The sequence below is a fragment of the Syzygium oleosum genome, unplaced genomic scaffold, assembly GCF_021117445.2.
Source record: "Syzygium oleosum isolate NSW1041296 unplaced genomic scaffold, Sole_v2.1 Sole_v2.01, whole genome shotgun sequence".
In the NCBI taxonomy this organism is placed as follows: domain Eukaryota; kingdom Viridiplantae; phylum Streptophyta; class Magnoliopsida; order Myrtales; family Myrtaceae; genus Syzygium; species Syzygium oleosum.
In genome coordinates this window covers 12,420,510-12,431,631 of record NW_026607485.1, presented here as the reverse complement: position 1 = coordinate 12,431,631, position 11,122 = coordinate 12,420,510, and the positions used below count along the sequence as shown (strand labels likewise).

The 11,122-nt window shown below is 42.5% G+C and overlaps 1 protein-coding gene across 2 annotated transcripts; it reads right to left on the bottom strand.

Moving 5' to 3' along the window:
• Positions 1–1,661: 1,661 nt before the first annotated feature.
• On the bottom strand, positions 1,662–10,518 carry LOC115662335 (putative disease resistance protein RGA3). 2 transcript variants are annotated; one of them, XM_056311755.1, is made up of 2 exons: positions 5,681–9,245; positions 1,662–1,867 (listed from the first exon to the last, which is right to left on the bottom strand). In XM_056311755.1, exon 1 carries the CDS (start codon positions 9,218–9,220, stop codon positions 7,820–7,822), a length of 1,401 nt encoding a protein of 466 aa, XP_056167730.1. In that variant the 5' UTR covers positions 9,221–9,245; the 3' UTR covers positions 1,662–1,867; positions 5,681–7,819. The 2 variants fall into 2 exon arrangements, with proteins under 2 accessions (XP_056167730.1, XP_056167734.1); XM_056311759.1 differs by having other exon boundaries at positions 1,664–1,867; positions 5,681–10,518.
• Positions 10,519–11,122: the final 604 nt, after the last annotated feature.

Sequence of the window (11,122 nt, the reverse complement as noted above, 5' to 3'; positions counted from 1 at the left end):
TTTTTTAGGGAATTTTGCCGAGATTCTACAATGTATTAGATGGATATAACAATTAGAAAGTACAAGTTCGGACTTCGAGCATTATAAATTGGAGAAAAATCAGTCACGGCATGATAGTAGAAAAGGGCAAAAACGAGAAATAGCATTGTTGAGAGGTTTTTTCGAGTCCGTCTTTTTTGTAAGCTTGTAATACCCATTTGAGTGTTGTTCGAAAGAGTTAACAAGTGTGACAAATTCATTTGTCAACATAGAGAGAAATGGTTGTATTTAGAGTGAATGATTTTGTCTAGGTAACAGACAAAGTGTGCAAGAGAGTATACGAAAACACTTTGTCTAGTAGAGATGTGGTTTATTATCCAGTGAAAGAATCTATTGTGCTATGTTTTACAAGGTGTGAGAACAACTCTAAGTGGGTCCAATAGTTACTTAGTCTCTAGCGAGGTTACTGTAGAAAGAAGTCAGGTTCTTCGAGGCAGCTAGTTCTACACTTGTATCAAGGCAGTAGTTGTACTCTTAGCATAACTATTGGCATTCAGCCTACTTGGACTGCTAAATCTCAAAGACAAGTATCCACACCCAAGCTGAACCACAATAAATCTTGTTTGCAATTTCTTTTTCCCTAAACTCTTTAATTTCCACTCTTCATATGCTAGTTCACTTTATGCGTGGAAGCGAAACAATGATTGGGTTTGGTTCTACAAAATTAGTTTGTGTTTTCTTGAAAACCAATTCACCCCTTCTGATTGCTTACCTGGGCCTAACATTTGGTATGAGAATAATTTTCCCTTACTACGAAGTGTTATACTTTTGAGATAAAAACCGATGGGAACCATTGTTGGAACTAGCTTGAATGCAGGTAGCTTGATTACTCGTCCCTCCGTTGTTTAATGGTGCTAACTATTCTTATTCGGAATGTAGGATGGCTGGGTTCGTTTATTCAATGGACCCATGACCTTCGGGTAGTTGTGCAAAAAGGGCCCTTTGTACCGATGAAGAAAGGGAAATCCACTAGTGCTCCCAAAGAGGGCCTTTGTTTGAGCATCACTAAAATCAAACCGAAGCAGGTTCTCAATTGTGCTCTTGCCCCTACTGAATTCAACCGAATTTCATTGTGTCGAATGACGCAAGAGAATGAGATTAATTGAAGGTCACCTCCGGAGGAACTAATTGCGTCAAAGAGATCAAGATTAGCGTGCTACGGCACAATAACGGATTGTTCAAGATGGGGCCCGATCAATGCATCAAAGACTCGTTCACTCGTTTCATGGACATCATCATCGGTCTAGCCACTCTTGGTAAGTCTTTTTCGAATGACGAGTTTAAAACGAAATTACTGAGATCTTGACAAAGGAACAGAACGTGCAAAAGCTTTCCACAAGCGTAGCACGCAATCTCATAACCATGACCTTTGGAAGTGGTTATTGGCTCCCTAATGCCCCTATGAAGTGAAAAAAGAAAATGAGGCCGATAAGAAAACGAAGAAGTCGATCTCGATGTCTGGCAGGCTTCCCATTCCACCAAAATTTCTCTTTGATGATCAAAATGTACATCAAAGACATCAACCATACAAGCCCACCCACATCATAATAAGCTCTTCCTACTTTCCGTCATTGTACACTAGTTGAGCAAGCGCGGTTTTTCCTAGACCTCCTATGGCAACGATTGGAACACAGCCGAAACACTCTCCTTGGAGGTGGGATCAAACGGGAGTTTGATGGTCTCCTCATCCTCTTCTCTACCAATTATTTCGTGCTCGCGCGCGAAAGAGTGAGCTTTCCTCCTCCTCCCAACGGACGGCCGGCTTGTTTTCCCACTCGGATGTACATCTAAATGGAACTTCTTGTCACCCGCAATTCTTTCTGATTACCTATCACGCCCCGTACTCTACCGGAACGCAACATCCCGTCGACAGTCGATTATGGTGCAACGCTCCCAGGAAGCATTGCCGACCCAATGCCCAATCAGAGATCAAACACATACGGAAGCAACGTATATAAATAAATATATACACCCATACAATAAATCGCATGAGACTAAGGATAGCCAAGCAATAAACAACAATCAACGCAGAAAATATGTACATACTTATATCACTATTTTAAAACTCTTTTTACAGTGCTCCCAACAACTCAAATAAAACACCAACTCCTAGGAATAACCAAACAGCCACTTCTCCGATCTGCTCCGTCTCCACAGGGGTGCACGCTCAACGACTGCTGGATGAAATGCAGCATCCCAAAAAGTGGTGGTGTCCTCGGCATCCTACGGCTGGGGGTCTAAAAATGTTTCGGTTTACACAACCGTGAGACTAATCTCAGCGAGTATGACCCCCTAAACCTAGGCTAGGCTAACATGCAATCTCCTGACCGACAGCACAAAACAACATAACCAACCAATTTATAAATAAACTCCGACCTAGGCCCTCTGACCCAGATCTCTTACTTGGCTGACCCTGCAGGTTAGACAGTTCAATATGTAATAATCACGGGACATACGTGGTACACATTATCACACGTACGCCAATCCCATGGTCACACACCGAGTCTCACACACTCGCATGCCAATCAATGCATGTTTATGCATGCAAATGTCATTGACATGTCATGCACATTTCTTTGGCCCACTGGCCCACACTGGCACACTTGCCCAAATTAATTATTATTACGACTCGAGTCATCAATTTTTTTCATGGCCCGGTGCGTCTAGCCTGCTTCAAAGTGCATGAGGCACAGCAACCGATCTGGCCCAGTGTCTCTAGCCTGCTTCAAAGTGCATGAGGCGCAACACTGATCTCCTTGCGAACCAGAGCCTGCTTCAAAGTGCATGAGGATGGTCGCCTTCCGGACGTACCGGGCATCGTCCTGCTTCAAAGTCCATGAGGACGGTATCGACCCGAAGGTCCATAGGTGATCACACAACTCATTATTATCTGAACCCAGCGTATAACGCTTCAGGGTATTTTAGGTGATCACATGCTCATAGCAGGCACGCATTCTCGCACAATTCATCACACGCCTCGTTCCCGGCATTCACTATGCGTGCCATGAAATGCAAAACAATGCAACATGAGCATCAGCACAATTCAAGCATTCAGTTAATTTCATGCCGCAACAATCGTTCACTGGCCAATTAATACCATGCGGCTCAATTCCACAATATGCAATTCAATAATCCAATCAAGCCATCATATGGCCAATCACACTCCGCACAAGTCGGCCACGCGGTCACGCGACATGGCATTACTCAATTTCCCAACAATTGGGTACAGAAATCAACCAGTCAATCAACCCGGGCATACCCAGCAGTCCAATCACATAATCCCCGATTAATCTGTGCTAGTCCAATAATTATTTCTAATAATCCCACTAAATTCCTTAGACTTAATTTCCAACGATCGATCTCAATCCAGTCCGAATTACACACTGGTACTACCTAATCCAGTCCAGACTACACCGATAATACCTAAGCCAACATGCCGAACACAATCATTCACCAAATCAACGAATTCAACGCATCCTTGGCACATTCAATATATTTCCACTTTGGTTCAACGAATCCCACATTCATTCGCACTTCATTCCAAGGTAGTTCAATGCGTTAAAGGCCCGCCCTGGGCAAATCCATCTCAATAGTTGTTCTCACCACTTCGGGGTCATTCAATAGGATTTATACACGTCCTAATCATCCCCTAAAAATGCCTAAATTCTTGTCACTAGTCCATTATTCTTAGAATATTCAACTTGGGCACAAATTAGGCATTTTCGGTACTGAATGAACAGTACCAGGAAAAATTAACATTTAGGCACTAAACCACCTTTAAACCATCTCATTAAGGCCTAATCACCTACTCCAAACATCCAACCACCAAATACATATAATAAAGCCTCAAATGAGCTTAATTAACACTTGAATTGTCTAATTTCAAGCCTTGAATCATTGAATTCAATTAGTGCAAAACTTAGACAAATATGCACAATTTCGGTACTTTGTGAACAGTACCAGAACAGGGGCTGTTTTGAACACTAATCCACACTTAAATAACCTCATTAAGCCCTAATGACCTATCATAATCATCCTACACCCAAATAAACATCATTAGGTCCTAAATGAGCTTAATTAACCCCTAATTACCCCCTAAGGACACAATTAGACTAATTAAGGGTTTGGGGTTTATACTCGCCTATTAACGACTCGGGACGACGGGAACGGGCGGTCGATCGCCGACGAACGGTAAGGATCGACGGCGGCGTTCCGATGCAAGCCGGCGGTCCGCGGCGACGACGGAAACGGCGATTTGCTGCTGTTTGCTTCGTTCGGCTGGAAATGGGCCGAGGGTGGCCGATCTTGGGCGGAAAGGGCCGCTGGTGGTGCTGGCTCGGCGGGGACAGCCCGTGGCCTGCTCCTCTGAATGCAGACTGGGCTGAGCGTAACGTGAACCGCAGTAACGTAAAATGGGAAAGAAGAAGGAAATTCTCGGGGATTTGGCCGAATGGTCTGCTGGAGAGAGAGTGATCTGGTCAAATAAGGGTCAACAATTGATTTAGTGGGTTCCAAGTGTCATTATCTTAGGTTATTGGACAATTTTGCCCTTGATCCAAGGGCTATCCTTCCTTCTCATCCAATAATTTAGGGGTAAAATGGTCATTGATCCTTAACCCAAGCTGACCAGACCTGGTTTAACCGTAACTCACCTTGGTTAGCCCCCTAATTAAATCCAAAATTCGGAATTACCAAAAATGGGTCCAAGGGCATTTTGGTAATTTTTCGGTCCCTGGTCAAAATTCCAATTTTCACACACCCGCGTTCCATATGTGCGTGGCCAACATAATATGGCGTCGGAATCGCGAAATTCACTTTTTAAGTCCTCGAAAACTGACTGCAAAGTTTCGGGAATAAAATAATATTATTTTTCCAATTTTTGTCGATATTCCACTTTTTGGCCAAAACCACTCTAAATGTGCATGGCCACCCCAAAATGACATTGGCCGCGAAAAATAACTCAAACGGCCTCCGAATCCGGCCTCGGTGCCCACAGGGGCAAAACCGTAATTTCTCACCCCCGGACCGAAATTCCAATTTTCACTCGTACTAACCCCAAACGTGTGTGGCCAGCGTAATATGACGTCAAATTCCCAAAAATAGTCTCTTAAGCCTTCGAAAATCGATCTCGAAATCCGGGCTCAATTTCGTGAACAAAACTTGCTAAACTTTCAATTTCAGGGTCTTTCACTAACGGGCGGCTGTTTAGGAGTTACGTGTATCGACCTAGGGCTATCCATATCGTAATGGTCTCGATCATTGAGAGAATGAGAAATTATCATTAGTTCCAGAGGTCACGATCGCTCGGTTCAAGTTCAAGACTGGTTGGCCACGTGTACTTTCGGTCTTGCAGAATCACCTGCAATCCGATGGTACATCGTTGGCCTTGGCCAAACCAGATCCGTTACCTTTCCTAAGATCGGTCCATACTGATTCATAATATTCTCTCGTCATTTCTCGAGATCGGTGCCCAATTCACGATCGGGTCCCTGGTCCACGTACCATTTTCCTAGTTAGCCATACCCCATTGGTTAGTATCCCGAGAGTGATCAGCTCTGGGCGAGACTTACTAAAATGAAATGCGAAATATGGTCAATTTATTGATCCCGAAATTACATCGAAATTCAGGCTGTTACATTACCCACTTTAAGGCTCTGCACGAGTTGAATTCATTGCTCGCCTCTGCTCTTGGGTGGAGATTTCCGTGGCGGAGCCAGGAATAAATTTCCACCAGGATCGACTTACTTACGGCACAACGTATATTTATACACAAACAAGTGTTGCGGTCCCAATATATTTTACAAAACCAACTCCAAAAATGTGTAAAACTATCAAAGATGAAATTTATGAGGAATTATACATGGTTGCACTAAATTAAATACTTCTGCTAATAAAAGTACCGAAAAAAATATATAAATATACAAGTGACGTAATAGGAGTTTCTTTTTTTCCAAGGCACAACATCCTCATTTTAGCTTTCTTCTTCTTCTCTGTAAACTAGCACAATTCAAAGCAAAAGTGCACTGCTTTCACATGACACCAAATGCTTCCGCATGGTGGGCCAATCTTTTCTTCCAAACAATCGGGGTTTAACATTTTAAATTACACACAAACATACTTAAAATTCAGATTAATAATGCCTAGACTTACCATGAAATGGGTTCTTCTCCATAGAACTATGGGTCGGGGCAGCTGCCCTCACTTTCTACTATATGTAGCGCCGCCACCGGGAGATATCGTTGAGCAATACCTCAACTTCGTTCAACACTATCTTCAGCCTCTCGAGCTAGCACTTGACCTGGTCCTCTCGCCGTGACAACTTCCCGGCGTCTAATAGCACCGCTCGAACAGTCTCGACGATGTCCTCGAGACTCTGGAGCTCATCGTTTATGCCGCATAGCAATTGGATCTTTCGATAATAGGTGATGGAACCGGCTAGCTTCAGTATTTCAGTGGCGAGATTGAGAAGCAATGGTTCTGCCATGTTCATGGGGCCAGGAAATTAAACGGAGGTGCGTATACAGACGCATATAAATCATCATTTTTGTTGAAGCACTTGAGAAAATTGGCACTACTATGATAAATTATAAGAGTATTGTTATCATGAGAATCGTATTACAAGCCAGTAAAAATTTGCATATGAAGATATACCTATTTTGAGTGTAATTCTTTTATAAATATATGACGTATGAAAATTCGATTTATTATCAACCTGTGCTATCTAATGATATACTAAAAGATTGTTATGCTTATTTATATGAATATGAGATGACGGAACTATATCTGCGAGGTCTGGAATATAAGTAATAATTGATATATTACATATTTATTTGCCTAACCAAAATGTATAAAATGATTTAAAATGAATTATTTTTACCTAAATACAATATGAAATGTGTTCTATACATGTACAAAATGTTTTACTCCAAAAGAACAACTATTTTATCATAAATCCAACAAACATAAAGGAACAAAAGTTTTATTGAAAACCACGTGTCTAATATAGAATCTACTTTTATTTGAAATAGGTGATTCAAATGATAAGTGCGGATCGTGCGCAATGTTTTCCCAATCTACACCGCTTTCTGTTTGGCACCTCTCTTCTAGAGCGGGACACCCAACGATTCCCAATTTCTTAAAGGAGGAGTGACGGTGCATCCCATCAAGCAAACATGTTAAACCTCAGCAGTCAATAATGTGAAGCCTTTGGAGTTAAGAGAAATTGCCAATCCATTCCGGCAAACTCATCAGATTCTCACAGCTTTCAACAGTGAGATATTGCAAAGTGGTGACATGTCGAATCCCCTGGGTAACGCCACAAATTTCAGAAGTTGATCCATTATAAGACCAATGAGTGCTACAAGGGATCGTCACTGGGTGTCATGCTCGTCGTGGCTTGTCAAATCGAGTTCTTCACAAGCGACAATATAGAGGTGCTTGAGCGAGGATAGGTACCGGATGCCATGAGAGAGACTCCATAGTTTGACGCAATTATGGAGGTACATGCTCTCGAGATTAATGAGGAATCGAAGTAAAGTCTTGAACATCAAGTGCTCCGGATCCACCCATCAAAAAAAGTTAAGTCTCATTAATTTAGAAAGAGAGATGAATGTGGATATCACTGCAGCGTCTCATGGACAAATTTGGAACAGCCATCACTTGTCCAACATCTTCGCGATAACTCATCTGTGCTCAAATTTTTTACACAGGGTAACAGTGGCAAGGTATTCAGCTGGGGACAATCCCGTATACGCACGGATGAAAGTTTTGGGAATGATGATTATGAATCATACCTCTGATGATCCTGATCTGTTCCGATTAGTTGCCTTCTTCCCCACCATCTTTTTAGATTGCGACACTTGAGAAGGTCCAGTACCTTCAGAGATGGGAAGAAGGGGCGTGCAATATTAAATTGGTTTGGGTCACTTATCTCTTGAACGAACTCCAATGCATCCAAGTTACTGAGAGTCAACATACTTAGGGAAGGGAGTTCACTCAGAGTTGGCAAGTACTTCCATCCTTTACATTCTTTGAGTGTAAGCACAACAAGATTCCTGATGGAGGCAAGCCAACTTGGCGGTCTCCTACCCATACAAGAGGATATGGTCAAATGAGTTAAATTTTGGTGCGGTCTAAGGTTCTCCCACACAATCAATTCATCGCTCTCGCTTTTGTTATCTTGCTGCTCCCTTGACCACTTCAAGACCAAGGAATGAAGATGTTGCTTTTCCCTCAAGTGACTTTTGTTCGGTGCCGATTGAAGGAACTCCAACTTTCCAAGAGTAATGGACCCTGCCAATCTGTTTAACCCACCAAGTTCATCTACTCTCCCAACACCACCAGGAATTTTATGGTCCATCTTTTGTACGATGAACTGGGATAAAGTCTGAAGCGAAGATAAGTGATTCAACCCACATGGCATGTGGCTTAGTGAGTCACACCTATCAATTAAGAGGTGTCTAAGGTTGATCAATTTCCTCAAATCTCTCGGAAGTGTTGTAAGCTTCTTGCAACCAGAGAGTTTAAGGGTCTGCAAGTTCAGCAAATCCGCGATTGAATCCGATAAACTCTTGATATATTGGTTTTCAGAAACATCAAGAAATCTTAAGTGCTTCAACTGACTCCCCAAGGAAGGAGGGATACAAAAATTTACATTGCGCAACACCAGCGTTCGGCAATGCCTTAACTTGGAGAGGATCCCATGACATTCATTCAAGGACAAGTCCGGTCCAAATGATTTCCCCTTCTTCATATAGAGAAATGTTCGTAGATTGGTCGTTTCAAGTAGAGAGGTTGCTTCAAGTAGAGAAAATGATGCATGTCGAATTCCTCCACCGATGCCACCTTCATTGATATTAACCATCTTGCACTCATCTCCTGCGACTTTCAAGGCAAGATCATGCATGAGATCGTGCATCTTGAACATTTTTACCTCACTTGTGTGATGATTGAGCTCTTCAACTTCAAGGAATGATCTACACAGTAGGTCCGAGACATAACTATCTCCAGTCTCTTCAAGGTCCTCGTTCCCTTTCAATGACTCAATAAAGCCTTGTGCCATCCAAAGTTGTATCATTGTCTGTTTGTCAAAGACATAATCTTTTGGAAATAACGCACAATATGCAAAACAATGCTTTAACCGCGACGGAAGATGATTGTAGCTGAGCTTGAGGACATCCATAATTCCATTGTCCAACTTATCTATTTTTTATAGTTCATGCTCTTTGAAATAGAGCCAGTCATTTTCCTTTTTGCTGTATAATAGGCTGCCTATAGTTCTGATGGCAAGGGGAACACCAACACATTTTCTGACTATATCTCGACCGATCTCCTCCAGTCTTGGGTTTAATGATTCTTCCCCATCTCCAAAAGCCATTTTCTTGAATAAGTCCCACGACTTATCTTCAGATAAGCCATGTAGAAAATGGATAATTGATTTCGCATCTATAGCCTGCACGACTGACTTATTATGTGTGGTTACGAGTATCTTGCTTCCTAATGAACCACTCTTTAGCAAACTTCGCAGCTCCAACCATCTCTTGCGATCTTCATTCTGCGAGTCATCCAAAACAAGCAAGTATCTCTGCCCATCTAATACCTTACGAAGGAGACTTTGCAACTGGTCCTTAGATTTATTCTCAATGTCATGCAGATTTCTCATCATCTCAGGATCCCCTTGACACTCATCTTGGGCAGATTTTAGTATTTCTTTGATGATCAAATCCTCATCAAAGATTTTAGGATCCCCGTGACACACCCACAGCCTAAGCTTGAAACAGTCCTTCACCTTGTCATCGTTGTATACCAGCTGAGCAAGCGCGGTTTTTCCAAGTCCTCCTATTCCGACGATGGAAACAACCGAAACACTCCCTCCTGAGGAGGAATTAAACAAGCGGGCGATGATCTTCTTCTTATCCTCTTCTCTACCAATTATTTCTTCCTCGCGCACAAAAGAGTGAGTTGTCCTCCTCACAATAGAAAGAGTTGCCTCACTCAGATGCTGATCTAAATGGAACTCATTATCATTTTTAATCCGATCCAGTTTCTTCCTAAGTTCCCGAATCCTGTGAGCCACTTTGAAGCGTTGGGCAACCTGATTTGATTTGGAGAAGAAAAAGCGTACCTCTTTGGACATCTTGTTGCCAGAAGTGACCTTCCGCCTCAGATCTTCAGTTGCGACATCGTCGAGCAAGTCATGTACGTCGTACATCACTTCTTTGAGCCTCTTGAGCCAGTGCTTGACCTGATGTTGGTGCCATCGCTGCTTCTCGGCATCCAGAAGCACAGCTTGGATGGTCCCGATGGTATCCTTAAGGCTTTGGAGCTCATCTCTCGTACCACGTACAAATTGGATCTTCGAAGAGGTTATGGAACTGGCCAATATCAGTATGTCGGCGGCGAGGTTGAAGAGCACTGCTTCTGCCATTTGTGATATGGCCTACCTTCTTTCTTGTTTGTGTGCTTAACGTTGATGGTTTCTGTTGACACCAAAATAAGAATCGGTACAAACGCAGAATCGGCTTTAATGCCGAATTTGGTGTATATGGAAATTAGCCATCCTCCGAAATGCGTTTAGATAGAATTTGGAAACATGCTGAGGAGCAAGCATGAATGGCATCATATCCCGAATTCGGTAATTGATGAAGATCTGTTTATTTACCGAAACATGGAAAGTCATAGTTGGGGACGTTGGAATATTAATGCCTCGGAATGTTGACTTTTTCCCGAAATTCGAGAAGTTTACGCTTCGGGAATATACCGACATTATAGAAAATCGGTAAAGATGAATCACAGCCTAGCCACGTAAGTCACGATAGCAGGAAGTTATGAGCAAAAAGCGGGGATAGTGAGCACGAGCATATTGTGGGGAGTTACTTGTCCAAATTTAAAGTCATCCCAGCGATTGAGATCAAGTTTTGGCGGACAATTAGAAAGGGCAGTTATTGGAAGCGCCAAAGTTCAAAGTTTGAAAACACAGAAGTAACCGATAAGCAGTTACAGAATGAGAAGAGATACAAATACTCAGAAGAAAGGAGGAGGAAACACCAACAACAATGCAAAAACACTCAAGCTTATCTGCACT

Bases quoted from the DNA above. Each gene is read 5' to 3' on its own strand.
- LOC115662335 (XM_056311755.1), bottom strand. From the start codon at position 9,220: ATGGATGTCCTCAAGCTCAGCTACAATCATCTTCCGTCGCGGTTAAAG.